Source organism: Sinocyclocheilus anshuiensis, unplaced genomic scaffold, assembly GCF_001515605.1.
Source record: "Sinocyclocheilus anshuiensis isolate Anshui unplaced genomic scaffold, SAMN03320099.WGS_v1.1 scaffold914, whole genome shotgun sequence".
NCBI classification, from domain to species: Eukaryota; Metazoa; Chordata; class Actinopteri; order Cypriniformes; family Cyprinidae; genus Sinocyclocheilus; species Sinocyclocheilus anshuiensis.
Window position 1 is genome coordinate 1,580,640 of NW_015539870.1, and position 20,848 is coordinate 1,601,487.

A 20,848-nucleotide genomic window follows, 5' to 3' on the forward strand; every position below is an offset into this window, starting at 1 on the left:
TCAGTGATTTGGACTATGAGATGGACACTTGCTTCTTGCACTTTATGTTGCACTTTACTTTTTTACTTTTGGATTTAATTTGGTTTAATTAAATATAGTTTAATAAAATATTCTTAAGTAAAATTGTTGATTTTTTTGTGGGAAATTAATCTTTCGATTAATTGATTACTCGATTAATTAGTCGATAGATTAATCGAAATAAAAATAGTCATTAGTGGCAGCCCTACTGCATTTAATCTGAGAATGCAAGTACAGGATGACGCGTCCTTTGTGCCATAGAGTCAGCAGCATAGACTGTATAAAAACATGGACATAGTGTCCGTGTTACAAGCTCTTGGTGCATAAAGAAGATCTGTAAAGTTGCCTCCTTTTAAGGGGCGCTGTTGATCTACTTGTAATTAAATTAAATTAAAATACACAAATAACATTAAGATTGTGTTTCTGATTAAATAAAACAGAAATTGATGATTGTTTATATTGTGTGGGAATGAATGAATGAATGTTCAAAAAGAAAAATTCCCCACACCGTTTTCACTAAATGAACAAGGATAAATGATTAAATCACATAATTAAATGTGTCAACCTACTATACAATATAACAATACTAAATAAATAAATAACAGCAATATTTACCTGTATGTACCAGCAGAAACTTCAATGAACATTAATGAGTGATAATTCAAAGGAATTGCTGAACTGAACAACTTTGAATCATTTAATACAAAATTGACAACTTAAAGTTAAATGATTCACATAAATGGATAATGGATAGAACCACCTTCTAGTAGTTCTGATTAAAACAATTAAGCATTAAAACATTTCTATCTTAATTATACAGTCTTTAGAAAACTTAATAACCAATAATGTGCACCAAATCATTGCAACACAAAATATAGCTTAATAATTAGGGATGCACCGAAATGAAAATTCTAGGCCGAAGCTGAAGCCGAACAAAATGAAACGCTGGGCCGAAATAATAGATTCGCCCGCAAACTCATCACGAATATAGTTTGTATATTCAATATATATCATCCGGCCATATTGACGTCCAAAAACAGAACTCCTACAAGTAAATGAAATATGTGACTAAGGGAGAGAATGAGCGAAAGAACGAAAAAAACATTTCAAAGCCATTTTCACAAGAAATGCTAATCAGCACCGTTTTCAACCAGAGGTCCATGTATGCTATAAAAGGACACTTAAGCAGTCAGCCACTAGTTCTCCCTTAGGCATCCATGGTTTCACTGCAACTATCACTGCAATAACATGAAAGCACACTGCATTACACCCGTTTAGAGAGGTCACGTTCAAATGAGCTTTGCATTAGATGTGCAGCCACACACATACGCACGCATCCTGTAGATGAGAGACAACTTTCAGCTAATAAGCATTGTCTGGCCAAGGGCAGAGTGTTATTTCACAGCATAACTAAATGACTGATTGCTCAGTATAGTAAGAAAAGAATGTTTTCTCGAGCTATACTTGATGTAGAAACCATTTTTACTCCAAATTTGCTAGTAAATTTCACAAATAATCACAAAGAAACAGCAAGTAAAACATTGAATTAAACATGAAATTCTAAAGTACAAATACTGAAAAACGTTAAACAATCCGAGCAGTTTGCGAGCACGGCAGTGAATGAACAAACAGGAAACATTGTGTGCGTTGGATTTAGTAAATGTGTCTGAAAGCAATCAAACAATGTCCGGACCAATACCGGCCTCGTCATGATAAGAGGCAGCCGTGAGGCTGAGTGGCTAGCAGGCAGCTCTCTAATCAGAGGCCGGACCACCGTAATTGCCTGCTACAATCTATCTCTGCCACTGCCGGCTCCATACCTTCCGTAGTATTAGAAGGCTGCCCAGTTCATTTCAATACGCAGCGTGCCATCGAGTGAAATTGGCAGGGTAAATAGGAACCGCTGTTTATTTCCTGCTTCCTTCTGTCGTACTGGGGCCAAACACAGAGTAAAAGAAAGTGCTATTAGCTCGGGCAGAATCCACACAAACCGCAGAAATTACTGTCAGCGGGTAACCCTCCGCAAGCCACAAACAATAGACGGCATCCAAATTAAAGCACAATAAATCACAATGTGTTTAGCTGCGCCGAGCCCGCCGGAGTCTCATCACTTCATATGTGTGCGCGTGTGTGCGTTTTGCATTTCAAGGAGCCGAAGGGCCTCAAGCTCCGCGTGCTATGGCAGAAAAACAGGTCTGGTGAAATCTTAGGTCATTATCAGGAGGCACATTCGACAATTCACCTCACACTGCTTTTAAACGCTCTCTTGAAAATAAAGCGTGCCAAACAAGTGTAATGGCTTACAGAGAAAATAAGATAATAATAATGAATGGTTCTGGGTAAACAATGAGGTTTTGTTACTTGTATTGTTGTCGAGGCAAATTCGGCTCATTGTGTGTCTCTTAAGGATCCAAAGAATGCATTTTCCGTCTGGACATTTGTTTTCCGCCTTGTCAAGTAAAAAAAATAATAAAAATGCTGAAATGTTAACTAAGAGACATACCTAACAAGTACACCTCGGCGACACATTCTCAGTCTGATGGAAGTGTTGGTTTCAGATAACTCCTGCCTGAACAGATCTATAAGGACAACAAGACAACAAAACAAATGGCACAGTTCATACAGCGGGGTGCGAAAGGTCAATGCAATCAGTTTGGTAATGTGTGTACAATAACAACATTTGCTCGTCGCATACATCCCAGTCACTGATCTTCAAAAGATCTGTAATTAAACAGAGTAATTACATACCCATACTTGTGTTCAGACACCTTCAGAGGTCCGACGTAATTAGTTATCATGACCACCTCATAGTAAGCAGGAAAGAACGAATCAATAGCCCATTCTAAACGACCTCATGAACGTGCTACAAACGGACAATAACATGAGCCCTGGAAGCATCCACAGAGCCCCGTAAGAACTCAAGGCTGACCGATATGTATAGAAAAACTCAGTAAATCAAATGCTTACGCCAATAAAATCTTTTGCTATTTCTGTACATTAAGTCATTGTGTTGTAAGTCAAATGGCAAACATTTGGCGATATTTTGACAAGAGTCAAAAGAAATGCTACAAGATACAAGAGTATTTTATATAATTTTTTCCCCCAGGGTACTTCAGTGCTTTTATGAGGGCGCTTGTGCTTTTTCAATCAGCAATAACAACAGTATTTGGCGCCTACTATTCAGCAAGAGCTGCAAACAATAATGTTTGAACTCTGGGTTCAAAAGGCCTGGAAAAAACATCATTCAGGCTCACTTTTTCACTTTTGGATGAATTCAACAATCGAGACTGAATGGTGGCTTCTTCAAAATAGGCTGCAGTGCTATTCCTTAAAATGACCTCTAATTACATGAAAGATATTTTGAGTCTTTTCAAATTATGACGTCTTCGCCATTGGCCTCAACTGAAGACTTTTTTTTTTTTTGGCTAAAGAAAATGGGTGAACAATTTGAGTTCTCTTTAGTCTACCTGAAATGGCTTTCCAAGTCGGTCTAGAGCCGACTTGGAAACACAAGGACAAGAGCCTTGACTAAATCAGATTCTAACTGCTAAATCAATGCCAATTATTGTGAGACAATTGACAGCAATGCATCTGAAATGAGCCTTTACATTATTTCTGCCACTCTTTAACAAGGACACTGAAATGTTGCTTTTGGGTGAATTGTATTGGCCTGTCCATGACAGGATTATACTGATTCACAGGAACAGGCTGTATCAAGTATGTGTTCACACTTATATTCACTGGAGTGCACTCAAAATACCATTAACCAATCAAACACAGCACATCTGGTAACACAATCAGTCACTCCAGGTCAACCAGTCATGCTGTCTTTGAATACATCATTTTGAAAACATCAACAGTATGCATTCAAGAAATTAAGTATATATGTTTCAAACACTTTGGAGGCTCTGTCAGCTGTATAACTAATTCAAACCTAATTAGTTCCTAAATACTTCAAATTCATTTATTTTTGAATTGGGGTGGGTACTTTTGCATTGGGGTCTCCAATGCATTTCAGCGACTCTCGGTTTGGACACACCACAAATCACAGTCATACATTAATACTACAAGAGTAATCGATTAATTCTGAATGTTGGGTCTTTCACAGTACGCTCTATTATTTCTAATTACCCAATGGGTCACGGAAGTATGCCTCTGCAATTGCACAGCGCCTACCAGGTATATAAAAAAGGAGAAAAAAGAGCCATTCCAGCCCTCCTGTCCACTCTTTCTCCCTCTCTCTGTCTCACACGCAAGTCTCAGTGGCATCTACCAAAAGATCACAGCTCCACCTAGTGCAATCTACAAGAAACGAATGGCAGTCAATTGAACTAACACAAGTATGATCTCTGCAACACACTTTACATCAAATTTCCATTAAAAGTTATTCTATAACCTTCCAAAGTATTTTTTTAAATAGCTAAACAATCAATTTAGTGAAAATGATCTCTAGTTCTATGCAGAACTTTCTCTAGAGGACTTATAAATAATAAAAATAAACCAAACATCCACTGCAAGAAAGTACAAACACACACTAATGATTTAAACTGACTGACCTAACAGAGTTATTGAGACCCTAAGACCGTATTTCTGAATGTACAACTAGCTGAGGATTAAATAGACAAATAAGTAAGGAAACCAAGGCACTACTGAAAAATGTATGTCACATTCTCTGCCAAAATCTTTGCATGTGATATACAAATCAACACTGAATCAACACTCAATTCATTATTTTGGTTCATATTAATTCAAGTTTTCAATGTAGCAACTTCCAGAATTTAGTTATCTAAGCGATACATTCGTTTTCTTGCTATCTTTTCATTTTGCACATATACAGCTGCGCTATGCACAGTAGTTTATTTAATTTAACTTTAATTAAAAAGTATGTGAACAGTATTTATGCATTTATGAACAGAAAACGAACATCTATTTTTTTGTACTGTCAAATCTTGCCAATCCAGAGAGCAGACCAAGCTGGAAAATAGGCTCACCACACACACACACACTTTCTCTCTTCTCACACACACACACACACACCCTCTTCACCCGCTGAGTTCCACAGTCTGGGCCTGCTGCACCGAGAGGGAATTTACATTTTAATAGGCAGAGCTGCTCATGTCGACTTCGAATGAGGGTATATGCTCAGCTGAACAGCGGGAAATGCACCCCACAGCAGAAGTTTAGAATGAACCTCAAGACAATTCCTGGTGCACAAAGACAGAAAATTATATATTTTAGCCCATCTCTGTCACGTATATAGTGAAATATGCATACATATAGAAATCGTTTTCTACCAGACCTCATCCGAATGTCTCCAGGTTTATGCAACATTTCTGCATTTAAGCAGCAGCTTTCAATGCATTTTGTTGCGAGCTGAACTTGGATCTAATGCACTGAAAAAAAGGCAGAAACCTGCAGAAACTTCCAGTACTGGAGTGCCAATATCTTGATTAGCTACAAAAATAAATAAATAAATAAAATAATATTTAGCGAAGGGTGTAATTCTTGATAATAAGGTTCTTAAGTGATTTTTGTTTTAAAAAAGTTTGTTTCCATTAAAAAGTTCTATGCAAATGTATCTTAATTCATTAAAATATTAGACTTTATTATACTTATTATTACAGCAAAGCATCTTTTGGGTGTTCTCCATCCGTTGCTGGCCTAATTACTAATGCAACCACAAATACACCTGTTCAAAACATCCAAGTTCACATTTAAGTTTATCCGTTTCAACATTCTTGGAAATAACCACTCTCTCCTCTCATCTTTCTCTTTTTTCTCCCTCATTTCTACACCATGTCATGACTGAGTGTGAAACAGCACAAGATGTCACTGCTCCGGGCATGCAATCAAGTGGCGGGCCCCTCCCAGCTCTAATTAATAACTATTGAACACGCTAACAACAATCAACACTAATTAAATACGAGCTTGTTGACAAGAGTGCAAACCTTATCAAAAACACCCCCTTAAAAAAAAAATCCTTGCAGTGGAGAAGGGGGATGAGGAAGGGTGCTCCTGTTTTCCATAATTAGTTAATGAAGAGCCCCGAGCCACTCTTTCGATTGAGGGCCCCGCAAGCCAGTTAGGAGTTTTGTCTGACACCCTAAACAGAAGAAGCAGTCAGCCTTAACAGCAGGTCACATGACCATGCAGAAGCTCTACTCCGGTTATACAGGGTAAACAGAGCACTGAATGAATTGCTTTCAGCTTTTGAGGTATTTCACTGTTGAATATAACGGAAAATGAGATTTTTGTTGCAATATATGCAGGAGTGCAAAAGAACACTCACCAATTGCAAGTTAAAAAAAAAGGGCTACGTAAAGAACATAAGTTTGTAACATAAGTTTAAGAGAGGAAGGTCATCTTGCATATGATGCTGTGAGTGAAAAACTGCCTGCACTGCTTGTAATTGTATTTTGCATTATTTTTGCAATATCTTAATTAAAATTTTAATGTTACAACAACAAAAAAAAGTCATAAATATGCAAGCAATAATAAACATTTCTTATTAATGCAATACTATTTTTGGGTCCCACTTTATATTAGGTGTCTTTACTATGTCCTTTTTAAAAATAAAAATAAAGTCTAATTTCAAATAATAATAATGCCACAAAATCATGACCTGTAAGTAATATTTATGGTAGGTAATTTTTTCTTGTTAACACACAATTAATCACTTCCTACACTCAATCTTCTAACTAAAAGTCCACCGCTACAATACAATATATAAAAAAAAAAAAAGAGAATATGCTACCATTCAAGGAAAAAGATCTAAGACAACAAACTGACAAGAATGCCCAAAATCAACATCAAAGTACCCTACAAAGCTAAAATGATTGTCACTGTGGGCAATCTATGAATGACATTATCTGTCAATAGTGGCAGCCAACTTGAACACACTCAGCAAATGTCACAAAAGGGCAGGTTTGTGGTTTTAGGAAGCTGTTCGAGGCAATACAGCTTTAATTCATACTGTGAACAGCAGTATAGTGCAGAGAATTTGAGAGTTTGTTGGCCACAGACAGGACACAGTGGGCAATCAGGGGCACGAGTTTGCATTCCAGTGCCCCAGTAACCTAACTGACCTGTGTGTGCGTGCAAACAACCCCTGACGCTCTCCCAAACTGGGAGTAATACTGAGTGACAGCTACCACAGGGTACAGCCCTTGCATCGACAGCAGCCGTTTGTTTCCATGATCGCTCCCTGATAGGCAATTGAATTTGTCAGTGACCCTAAACAATTGCTCAGATGAGATCCAGCAAGCCTTTCCTTCCCCTGGCCCCACTGCCCATCCTGATCAATACAGCCGATCAATGGCCAGCGGCCGATATTGATGACTATGTCCCGTCTGCAGCCTGCTCCACAGAAGCTTGCCAAGAGGGCAGTGGGCCTCTGTCTCCCTACACTTGTTGAGCACTGTCATCCATTGTTGGAACTGATGACTAAATAATGCTGTTCTCTGGACAAAATCGGTGGAAACAGTGAAGCTGAAATTCCCTACCGCCAACCTCAAAGCATTGCAGCCAATCATACATCACGGTCAATCAAATGTAAATCAAAAAAAAAAAAAATGCCAATGATGGCACAAACATAAAATGTGACAGCAAAATGCTAGCATTTGACCTTAAAAAAATAAAGAAATAATTGATATTAATAAATAATGTATTGCTTTTATTTTCAAATCAATCAACCAATAAATAAATTTAAATAATTTAAATAATGTTGGTAACACTTTGCTATAGGGTTCAATTTAACATCAGTTAAATATTTTAAAGCAATTTTTTTTGAAAAAAAAATCTAGATTAAAATTAATTTACAAATTTACTGCTGTTCATTATTAGAAATTATTATAATTACATTTATTATAATTATAATAAACTTAATGATTACTCAGACAAAATTGCATTGTTTTCTTCAATCTATAAAAATAAATAAAATAATTTTGGTAACACTTTGCAAATATTTAATTTTTTAACAATAGTTGTAATATATTATAAATATATCAAATAAATTATAAATATGTTCATGTTCTTTCACAATACATTAATTTATTTTTATTACTTGAACATACAAATAAACATTAAGATTAATAAAAGCTGTAAAAATGTATTTGAAACCCAATGCTTTATTATATATTTTAATAATATTATATATTTCTTATGTATTTATTTATTATATTTTTGTTTCTATGGCCTAAGCAGAGTAGTCGCCCATTTTGGACATGAAATGGCACATTTCACAAAAGTCAGGGTTGATTTATCTGCCCAGTTCCTGTGGCGCAAAAATGCATGTGCATCAACGAGTGGAGATCAATGAGACCCCATGAATCCAATCAGCACACCCCACCTGATCACCATTGAGCTTGGGATACTGTACTAAAAGGATACAAGAGCACCTCTCTGGTTCAATGGCATCAGGTAGGGGGTTTGGAAACCGAGAGAGTCCCAGCTGTGAGGCCTATGTGTCTGAAGAGTCTGGGGAAGTAGGGAACCATAATTAAAACCCTACCTGAGCTCCACTCTTGATTCAGAACAGGGATCACAAGCTCCCCATGCGGCACAGCTACGCCGCCCCCTCTACGCCACGCGCCCCAAACCCTCAGCCACATGTGGTTAAGGATTTTCCACCTTATTAGATCAATTGCAAGTGATCAAAAGTAGTCCTCTCGGTTTACATTTCTACCCATAAATAAAAAGCCCTCTTGGCTACGCTGGCCTGCCAAGACACACTGACCCAGAGACTGAGACCACAGCAGCTGCAGCAATTAGACGTCATTAACAGAAAATTAAAAATAAGATGTAGAGAAGTATGAGCAACATAACTTGCTGCACGCTGTTGCGAGATTATGTGGATTTTGTTATTTCCGTCCCTTTGCCTCGCACATCTGTTTGTGTTTGTTGCTTTGGCATGGTCCCGCCGTCGCCAGAGCCAAGAGGAGTTAGTTCACCATGCTCATTAATTAACAGATTTAGGCCCCCTGAGAAAATGGCTCAATTGCACCACAGTCAAAGCACCAGTCCCCTCGCGAATGAGCCGTCTTAATATTCGACCATTTAAATATCACGTGCTAGCAGAGCACTCAAAAACAGGAAAAAGCAAATGTACGCTACCATACAAATGTTTGGGGGCAGTAAGATGCTTTAAATGTTTTTTGTTGTCTCTTATGCTCAGTTATATGATTAAAAATACAGTAAAAACAGTAATATTGTGAAATATTATTACAATTTAAAATTACTTTTTTATTTCAATGTAAATGTAATGTGTTCTTGTGATGTGTTCAGAAATCATTCTAATATGCTGATTTGCTGCTCAAGAAACATTTCTTATTATTATCAATATTGAAAACACTTGTGGTGCTTATTTTCTGGAGACTGTGATATATTTTTTCAGGATACATTGATGAATAATTTAAAAGATTAGCACTTATTTGAAATAAAAATCTTTTGTTACATTGTAAATGTCTTTACTGTGACTTTTGATCAATTTAATGTATATCAGTGCTTAATAAAAGTATTAATTTCTCCATAATTAAATCAAATGTATATGTACTTTGAAAACACTCTCTTGTCCTGCTTTACTCACCCTCATATTATTCCAAACCTGTATTGACTGTTTTTCTCCATAAGTAATGTAAATCAAAGGGGTTGAAAAAAACAAAAAACTCTGGACATTGGGTCCCATTGACTTTCACTGTAGAGACAGAAAACACTGGGACAATTTTTTTTTTTTCGTATGTTCTTTTTGTGTTCCGCAGAACAGAGAAAGTGCATACACACAGGTTTAGAACAACATGAGGGTGAGTGAACAATAACAATTTTCATCTTTGGGTAAACTTTCCTTCTAAAATGCTCTAAAATAAGTCCTGAACATTGCTTACTCTTTGACACAGTAAATGGGGTGCTAATAGCGCAGCTGATAGGTACGTTTGATCCGGCCTTCCTTGAGAGGCCTGCAAAAGAAGCCTGTTTATTTTCTCAGGAGTGCAATTAGTATCCAATCAATAATCATGCTTCCTCTAAATTTCTCTATCAATTTTCAGTGGATTTCAGACAAAGAGGAAGCCTTGAACTGTCAATAAGAGCTTCTTGTTTCCCTTCCCAGCAACGTTAACACATTCGCCAACCGAAGTTGTTTGCGCATAATTGGAATACTTTCATTTTCTCTGAGTAACTGGGCAATCTGCAACCTGACTGGGCATGTGACAAGAAAAATGTAACGGATGTTCATGTGATGCATCACAACAAAAGCAGTCCCAGAGAAGCTGCTATCCATGAGTCTCACCTCTCCGCTGTAAAACACTCCTCCAAAAACACGGAGCATGACTGTTGCGCCAGCTGTGCTTTTTAGAAGACACGTCTTAATGAAGTACTGTCACAACTTGACTGAAACCCGCTATTAAAGATCTAGAGTTTTCTTTCTCTTTGTTTAACCAAAGATGCCCTGACTAATTATTAAACACAGCCTGCTGTTGGGTAATACATTATGTATTCTCAGGAGTACGACAGATTAAAAATGAGAGTAAATACTGCACGTGTCATGTGTGTTTCAACAGCAAATTGTGATTAACAGTGATTCTGTCCTTTCTCCTCCTCCATACAAATAGAAACGCATGAAAACAGAGATGGATTGATGTTGCATAGTTTTCTTCCCTCTGAGCTGAAAACACCACAAGATATCACCTCCCTCCTTTGGGACAGTGTTAATGTTTTTTTGCAAATATCCTGTACTCGTTTGAAAATGAGTGATTGCTTAGTAAATCTCTAAAATAAAACAAAAAAACGCTGCTTTATTCCAAGGTAGCTAATTGGCAATTAGTAAAACAATTGTGGAGCATTGTAGCATCAGCCTAATTGATAGCGTTTATAAATCTGGCTTACCCAGCAGCATGCTTTCAGAGTTGTGCACAGCAAGCTACATTCCTTCATTAGATTACAGCAAATTGCTAAAACAAGGAAATGGGCTCATTTACCTAAATGGTGTAAATGAATGTATGTTTATGAAGCTTTTACGAAACCAGCAATAACTTGCTTGTCTATTTTTTAATCCACTCCTGTCTCCAGGCACAGTCAAAGGGCAACAAGCTTATTTAAACCAGCACATCACAAGGGATTTTTTTAACACTATATGACAGGTACAGAACTCACATCCCGCAGCCTCTATACAACAAAGGGTAAAATTAACCCTAAAATGGCTATAAAATGCACAGAACAAACTTAAAAGGGGAGCATTCTTTTGCTGCTTAAAAGTTTAAGGTAAGCTTTGGTTCCTGCAAAAGTATTGAATGCACCTTTAAAATGTTATAATGGTGATTATAATAATTTTGAATGGTAAACATTGTAAAAATGTATTATATGTATACTTTAATATTAAAATAGAAAATAGATATTTATTTAAAAAAAGATTGAGATTGAATATTTTCTGTATAAAATTTGAATTTGAAGTCTACATTAAGTGGCTTGAGATTAATACTGTTGAAAATGCAATGATTCATTGCAAGCAGTGTAATAAATGAGGATTTACTACACAGCAATAATTTATCAAAAATATAATTAATATACATCAATTTATATTATAAAACTTTTATGAAAAACATACATACAATATATTTATAATTATACTTTAAAGACTCATCTACATAAATATTTTCTATTACAGATCAGCGATTACATGTCAATTCTGCACTACGTCTAAATCTCTAATTATATATCAAATAAATTCACTTATGTGAATTCCTATTTACAAAAGGTCAGATGAGGCCATTGAAGCTCTTTGTATCAAAATGGACAACATGAAAAAACATGCAAAAAAAAAAAGGGGACAAATCGAACATTTTGAAATTCAGGTACATTTTTCATTACAATTTTCAGTAACATTCATATGCAAATACTATCATTTATAATGATTTTTTTTTATTAAATTAGAAAAACAAAAGTCAATAGTGATCTTAGACTTCTGGACCCTACAGAATTAAATGAACGGAATTTATTTTTATTTTATTTTTTGTTGTGATGCCTACTGCTTTAAGGGTCTGGTTTCCTTCTGCCACCTCCCACCCAAACCCTAATTACTAATCCACACAATCCAGCACACAATAGCAGGGAAGAAGACAGACTAGAGAGGGAAAGGAGTAAGAGGAAGGTGTGACCAGCTATTCAGACACTCTCCGGCATTTGCAGCATATTTGTAAACATCGTTAATCACAGATTAGCAGATGGGGGTGTTAATTGCACCTGTGGAAATAACATGACCCAAAGGATGCTTCTATTTACCGCCTTCAGATGCCATTTCCGCATGGGGTGGGCGAGAAGGAAAAATAGGAAGGCTTTGCTTGTGACACAAGCAGCCTGTATTTGAATGACTCTCCAAAATGTTTGTCACCCAGTCTCACGATCGAACCCGTTCTCTTCCCATCTCACACCTCACGTGTTACTCTAAAGTGAGACCCAGCATCACTTTGCCGTTCTCCCTCCCCTCAGACTGAGATGGAAGAGTGCTGTTCCCAGAAAACCAGCCACTGCACACACTGAGCCAATGAAATGAGCTCACTGGCCACAGCCAATTAGAGATGTGCTATTAAAAATATAGCTTAAAACCCCATGAAACTGCTGGACATTCCCTATTTACAAAAAAAGGTTTGAGTGGGAAATACGAAGAGCTTTTGCCTTTTATAAATGTCCAACCAGTTTAAGTTACTTCACAGATATCTTCGATGCAAATGGCTACTTGTCATCAATTGCAGGTGGTATTAGGGGTGGGATATTGCCATAATACAGAGTATCTGATTGGACGAGAGCCTGTGTAGTGCAGGATGAGTCATCAATATTTTTGGTCTGTATCCCTGAAAACTGTAAATTTTGTCATTGTTGAATATTTATGTATTGTTATTCATTATTATTATTATTATGTATTATAGATTCATTATTAACACATGAAATAAAAACTAAAGCTGCAGTGTATTTTGTAACAGTAGCAGCACTTAACAAAATTGTAAAAACACCCTCTTTTTGCTAAAGAAGTTTCCTAAACACAGACTACACTTTTTTTTTTTTACATTTTTTGACCCCCTCATCGAACGCTCGCGTGGCGGATTGTAGACTCGGAAGTAAACGCCCACTGCTATGATTGGCTAACAGTTGTGTAAGTTTGACAGCCTACATCCTTCATAGATGGACGCTGATGTGATTTGGGTAAAAATGCTTAAACACTCTGTACATATCAAATGATCTGTAATAACAGACAAAGCAATAGTGACATGTGGTCACTATTCTTTGTCTGTTATTACAGATCATTTGAAATAAAAACAGTTACTCACACTTGTGTGTTGCGACATTCTTGTCAGATCCAATATGGTCGGCATAGCATTGTCTTTCGTTTCAGTCTTTCTGAAAATCCTGCATCGAATTGTGCCTTGTTTATAAACGAATCCACGGTAAAATGAAGTGATCAAAGGGCCAAGTTCTTACTGACGAAGTCTGGATCTTCATTAAAAATAAAGTTTTAAATTCCACAACTTGACACTGTCTTCAGAGCCATCTTTATTGTTTGATTTCAGGGTAGACCTGCATTTGCCTCTCTCATTATTCACTATGTGCGTGAATCGGTGGGTGGGGCTAAACAGGCAGTGATGTAGGAACAGGCATTGATCTTCTTCTGTGGAGGCGGTGCTTAGCCACACTATTACGTCATAATGTGGCACATTCCACAACCTGTCGTTTTGGCAGATTGGATTCAATATAAGCTGTTTTTAGACTAACAAGAAAGTTTTGAGTTCTGAAACTTACAGGACATTTTTATAGTACAAAGACCTCCTATATGTCAAAAGATCACGGAAATTTCGATTTCTCAATTCATGACCCCTTTAAAAAAAATCTATTATGTAAATATATATTACAATACATATACAATATTATATGAGATTAAAAAGATTGTATTATATTAATAATTATAATGAGAAAACTACTATTATAATAGTGTATTGTAATTATATACAAAAATTGAGACAACTTATTAAACAATCGTATTATATTCTGAGACAAATATAATTTAATAGTTCTCAATACTACAATAATTTTACCTTGTACTTTAATAAGACAATAAATATTATATTATGAGAACTATTATTTTATATTATATTACAGTCTCATTATAATATAACAATAACATGAAACAACTATTTCAATGTCTCATAATGAGACATAATACGCTATTATAACAGTTGTCTCATAATTATTCTATCACACTATTATGATGACAATTAAACACAATTTGATAATAGTTCTCATTATAATACAATAAAAATGTTATCTTGTATTGTAATATATAAAAATATAAACAAGACAAATATATTACAAGACAACTATTATAATATCATTAGTTGTCTCACTGTAATTAATATAATATTCTTTGTATTGTAATATACCATGATATAAAATAATAAACAACAAATATTTTATATTACAGTCAATTCTACATTGACACATTACACATTAACTTTAGCAAATCACAATCATGTGGCAGTTCCAGGTATGCATTTGATATCCTTACTAGGTCAACGAGGGCTGTATGGTTTTATTCTGCCAATCATGCAGTGAAATTAGTCCTTTGAACTAATTCTCAAGCAGCTGGTCACTACAGTCTCACACACACACTCGCATGCCCCAGCATGCCCCACGCTCAGCCTTAGCAGCAGCAGCAGTACTCTCGATCAATCAGGCTCCTCCCATGCAGTGATTGCTAATTGATGCACTAATCCAGTCGTTAAGTACTGTGTCAAAGAGCTCTGGAGTGTGTCCAAAGTAAACACCTGCCGTCACTCATCAATGTGTTTTACTTCTACAAAACGAATCGAAGGGGACGGTGTAGTTACACACTTACCGTTCATGAGAACCAACACACGGAGGACGCCGAGATTTGACTGTCATGATCATATACAGGTGCATCTCAATAAATTAGAATGTCATGGAAAAGTTCATTTATTTCAGTAATTCAACTCAAATTGTGAAACTTGTGTATTAAATAAACTTTTCCACGACATTCTAATTTATTGAGATGCACCTGTAAATATGGCATGAGTGACATTCAATGGATATGAATATGATACTTCCAGGCTACAAAACAATAGTGCACAGAAGAGACTGGGAAAATTGCTTTGGATGAAACCAGATTCATCCACCTGGACAGTATACAGACTCACAAGGCAGAGAATAAGTCAGCATATATAAACAGGATGTTAAGTCTAAACAATGTCAAAAATGTGACAATCCCAGTTCGAGGTAAAGGATTTATTAGCAACAGGGGGTCTTGTTGAAGATGCATGGATATGGGTAAGGGTCTATAACAAGTCCTCGTTTTGGTTATCCCATCACACTGAATGGCTGTAGCCCCTGATGCCCACTTTCATTCAGTAGAAAAGCAAACTCTAATATTACATGAAATTACTTCTGCAATTCTCAGTGTAATCTAACCTACTTTTTTCTAATGATTGTCATCTTGACAGAGGTCTCTGTAGACTCTTCAGGTTGTGTCGCCCTGAGTTGAAGGCTGTCAAATGTGACACGCTACTGCCACCCAGTGAACCAAAAAAGTACAACACCCTATCAGACAAGGCAAAAAGTGTTCAAATGCTTGAAAAGAAATTGATGTTCATAAAGTTTTTTTTTTTTTTTCTTCAAATGATTTTGGTTTTCAAATACATGAGGTATTTGAAGTGGTCACGAGTTTTAAAAGAAAGTGGATGCATTCAGGTCAAAAGCACTGATTATAAAAAAAATAGTAACATTTATGCATTATGCATTATGAAATAGTGCAGAGAAAGAAATATTCCTGTGTACTAATATATACCGATATAGAATAATATATTTGACAGAAAGAAGGAAAGAAAGATATGAAACATATGAAAAAAAAGAAATGAAAGATATTAAATATATGAAAGAAAGATAGATAGATCAATTATGATAAAATACACCATATTAAACCTTAATACAACGTCCATTGTGTCCAGTGAGTGAATACAAATTCGCAACTTCACCTCTATATATTTTCAACAAAAATAATAGGCATTACAAAGGTTACTATCGTTACTGTTCCCCTAGCTATGCATATATGGTTGCTTTATTTAACATAGGGATGCACAATATATTAGTACCATATTAGTTATTGACCAATAATTTAATTATTCAAATATTACATTATAATTTATTGTTTATGCTCAGTTCTCCTATTTTTACATTTATTTTACTTTTGCCATAATTTAACAGTCTAAGTTCATTTTTAAAAACACTACATTTAATAATAATTAGGTAGATATAAACTGTACATTATTCACTTGTAGCATTTAGAACAACTTTTTTATTATAATTTTTTAATTAAGATAAAATAGTATAGAATTTTAAATTCATCCATTTATAGGGCCATAACAAAAAAAATAATTAACGGCTTATTGTATCAGAAATTAAATATATCAGTGCACTCCTAATTTAAATGTGTTGTGTTCATTTAAAGCAACAATATATTATAAGGTATTATATACCAAATACAATGCATACACCTGTTGAAAATGCAAACCTGTAACACCTGAAAAACTTCAGAAGCTGATGCTCATAACGCTGTTCATAACGTGATCTCTTTTTTTCTGTGTTAGAGTTCTATTGTTCTACAAACCTGTGTGAGCTCACTTACTGACCACACAGCCTCTCGCTCAATTCCCAAAGCTTCTTGGCCAAGGCATCATCCCGTCCGTGAGCGCTAACATTCTGCAAGGCACAGGAAGAGAAATACCGTCCACTCAGAGGCTCGAGCCCCTCCTGCAAAGCACAGTAAAGCGTGGTCTGCGCACCTTCCTCTGGGTCCAGAAAAAACAGCTTGGACATGGGCAGGGAAAGCAGCTTCTGCAGCACACCCATATTCCGACCGATCTCAGTGGCTATTACACCTAAAGATGAGACAATGAAGAAAATGTAGCGAAAAAATAATACTTGTAACATAATAGTGGACAAAAACAATGCCCCACTAACCTGGATGCAGGCAATAGCAAGTGACACTCGTCCCCTCCAGTCGGTTTGCGAGCTCACGGGTAAAGAGCACATTGCACAGTTTGCTGTGGCAGTAGGCTCTGAACGCGTGCCAGGATGACTGACCTGTGACCAGATCCTTGTGAGTGTTGAGGAGGTTAAAATCCACAGACCCCAGTCGATGCAGCAGGGCGGACACGTTGACGACGCGGCTGTGCTCTGTCTGCTTTAAACGATCCAACAGCAACAGCGTCAGCAAAAAGTGGCCCAGGTGGTTGACGCCGAACGCCATGCCAAAGCCATCTTCAGTTCTGCCTAATGCTATAAGACCTAGAGAGAAAGCCACACACACTAAGGGCGTGTTTACAGTTGGCTGGTTTGGTTGAAAGAAACTCTGGTGCGATTGCTCTGTTTGTGCGGTTAATTTAAATAAGTGTGAACACTGCCATCCGAACCTTGAGTTGCATCCCAACTCTGCACGTGTTTGCATAATGATGCATTTATAAGTTAATGACCAAACGTATCTTTATAAAAGGTCACAATGTTGCTGCAGATGAAATATAACACGGATAACATTAAATAAATATTTGTTCATCAGGTTAGACATTGATTATTTAAAAATCAAACCCCTTGCTCTACCTGTCAGTAGGTCTCGCATATCCGCCATGTTTGGCCACTTTTTATGCGTGTTTGTAGTTCTAAGCAATATTATTGTTGTAAGCAATATTAGCTGTTAGAGTGTACATCGATCTTCACTTCACAGTCATAAGGGTACATTTTTTGAAATTGAGATTTATACATCATCTGAAAGCTGAATAAATAAGCTTTCCATTGATGTATGGTTTGTTAGGATAGGACAATTTTGGCCGAGATACAACTATTTGAAAATCTGGAATCTGAGGGTACAAAAAAAATCTAAATACTGAGAAAATCGCCTTTAAATTTGTCCAAATGAAGTTCTTAGCAATGCATATTACTAATCAAAAATTAAGTGTTGATATATTTACAGTAGGAAATTTACAAAATATCTTCATGGAACATGATCTTTACTTAATATCCTAATGATTTTTGGCATACAATTTTTTTTGGCTATGGCTAAAAATATACCCAAGCAACTTAAGACTGGTTTTGTGGTCCAGGGTCACATATTTGTTTTATCAAGTCATTTATGTCTTTACTTATTTTCCTATTAATACATTTATTTATGTATTTACCGATATATTTATTTATTTTTCATTTCTGCATTTTTCGTCCTCCATAGGCTTGCCTTTGAGTGGCTTTGTTTCTAGTAATCCTGAAGACCTTGATTAGCTTGTTCAGCTGTGTTTGATCAGGGTTAGAGCTAAACTCTGCAGGAAAGTGGACCTCGAGGGCCAGAGTTGAGACCGTCTCCTTACAGCAGATCTTTATGTGTGCAACAGAGTAATTCCTGGTGCTGTTTTGAATTGACACCTTTACACATTTTATAAGCTCTTCGTGAGTTATAAGCTGGTAAAAAAAAAAATGGCACCATATGTACACATATACATCGAGTGCAATTAGCCCAGCACACAGCAGTTTTGGATGTTCAGTTAGTTAACAAAATATGTCATAAAAGCTGTCAGGTTGTGACTGTATCCTTTTGTATGCCTTTTGTTTTGTACATTAAAGTTCGATTTTAAAAATGACTGCGTGAATGCCAAGTGAACCAGGACTAAATGTATCATTTATTTTTTTGGTCCAGACCAAAAGAAACAAGAGAACCAAACTATCATCATGAAACAACATTTCAAGAGTTTGCATACTGTCTCATCCCTTTCAGTTTACCTGCATTGTTAATGAGCAAGTCGAGTCTCGGTTCACTCTTCATAAAAGTCTCTGCAAAACCACGCACGGACGTCAAACTGGCCAGGTCCAGATGCATGTACAGCACCTCAGGGTTCCCACTTTCCTGAGGGATATACAGCAAAATGTCTGTCTTTGAGACGTGAGTCAGAAAAATGATAAGAACCAGGAGGAATTGAGGTTAGTAGAGGAGTTCACCTTTCGTATGTCATAAACTGCAGCTTCAGCTTTCTGTTTGTTTCGGCAGGCGAGGATCACTCGAGCCCCTCTCTTGGCCAGATCCAAGGCTGTTGTTTTGCCAATGCCAGTATTACTCCCTGCATACAGATTATTGATTACTCAACCCTGAGCCAGTGTTAAGTGTTCAAACTAACTACAATAGACATAATATAAAATAAATATTATAACAAATCAAATAAATGTACTGAGGACAGTGGTACTCAAATACAACTGTATACAACTTAGTATAACCACTATTAAATTAGTCTTAGTAAGAAGTTCAGTTTTTATTTACTTAAGTGGTATTAAGTTGGATTGGATTGTTTCATATGTAAAGCGTTTAAATTATACTAACCTGTAACAATTGCTGTTTTCCCCTTTAACGTCAGGTTGCTCTTAAATCTGGCTCCTTTAAACAGGCTGTAATAAATAAGTACGTATGCAGCAAGCACACCGACCAGCACTGACAACAACACAGACATTAGTTTCTTTGAGCGCGTCAATTAAGCGATGTTGCAAATTTTCAAAGTTGAGGAGAGCACGTGTGCTTTGCTTCCTCTCCTTCTTCTTATTTAACGGCGGATCGCAGACTTATCATGTGCTTTGCTCCGCTACTTTGTCGTGTTTATGTTTTCGTAACTGCCAGCTACAGCTTCCGGGCGTTAACTTCTAACAAACGCTGGGTGGCGCGATTTCTCTACGTCAGGGGTGAATCTCATTTCCTAAAGAGAGAGCACCCAAGATCAAAAGAAAAGACAAATAATAAGCCAGTTTTGATATCACAAAAAATATCCCACAACATTACATACCATTTGTTTTATTAAAAAGCACAATTTCCACTGTAAAATAATTTAGAGATGACCAATAGGCTATAAAGTTCTTAACAAAAATCAAACATTTTATTTTTTTGCCAAAACGATGACATTATATTATTATTATAATACCCCTATAACCATTTCTAGTGTACTTCGGGTCCTTAGAACAGAATTCAACACCTTATGCCTTTATAAATATATATTATAAAAATATAAATATATATATATATAGTGTATAGAAATATGTATACTTAAATATATACAATTGAAAAAAATATAACTCAAACTATTAAAATATAAATTTAAATTATATAAATAAATATATATAAATTGGTATATGAAAATGAAAAGTCTTAAACAAAAAAATAAAACTCAAAAGATAAAAACCTATATTTTTGATTGAAAATTATACTTTTAATATAGAGGTAAATATATTACTTCCCTATTTTATGAAAAAACATTATATAATTTTGGCCATTTTTAGATTTTGTAAACTTGTTTGTATTAACACCAGAAAAACAAAGTGGCTGCAGCTTTTAATACATGTTATACAGAATATAATTGTTTTATCAAAAAATATTTGATTATTCTGATTGTGATGATTCAGTAGATGGATCTAAAAATCATTCATAAATATATTAATTAATTAAGTTAATGCTAGATTTGTCATTATAATATTTGGCACCTTTTCCATGTAATCATGATGAATGACAGGTAAGGGAAGTCGATATTGCACCCAAGCATATGTGAAATCAATAATTCCTTGTTACATAAACTTGAATTGATTTATTTCCAACTTATTTTGTCCCAGTACTCAAAAACCATTGGCCATTAAGTCTTTATAACAACATTTATATGATATTTTGGTGTTAATAACGGTCCAATTTTGTGACATTACAATTTGGGCCATTTTACAAAGCTTGAAACTACACTACATGCATCAAACAAACTCTCACAATAGG

The 20,848-nt window shown here is 35.9% G+C and overlaps 1 protein-coding gene across 2 annotated transcripts in view; it reads right to left on the bottom strand.

The window, feature by feature from the left end:
- Positions 1-19,805, bottom strand: part of LOC107685074 (dehydrogenase/reductase SDR family member 13-like) — a 94,949-nt gene extending 75,144 nt beyond the window's left edge. The window contains exons 1-5 of one of the 2 annotated variants that reach the window (XM_016481537.1): positions 19,427-19,803; positions 19,051-19,169; positions 18,835-18,958; positions 17,032-17,358; positions 16,701-16,949 (exon numbers count right to left, since the gene is read on the bottom strand). In XM_016481537.1, coding sequence (XP_016337023.1) covers positions 16,701-16,949; positions 17,032-17,358; positions 18,835-18,958; positions 19,051-19,169; positions 19,427-19,553 — 946 coding nt within the window. In that variant the 5' untranslated portion in view covers positions 19,554-19,803. Of the gene's footprint in view, positions 1-16,700; positions 16,950-17,031; positions 17,359-18,834; positions 18,959-19,050; positions 19,170-19,426 lie in introns of both variants that reach the window. The other variant, XM_016481536.1, reaches the window with a different exon arrangement.
- Between the last annotated feature and the right edge of the window lie 1,043 nt (positions 19,806-20,848).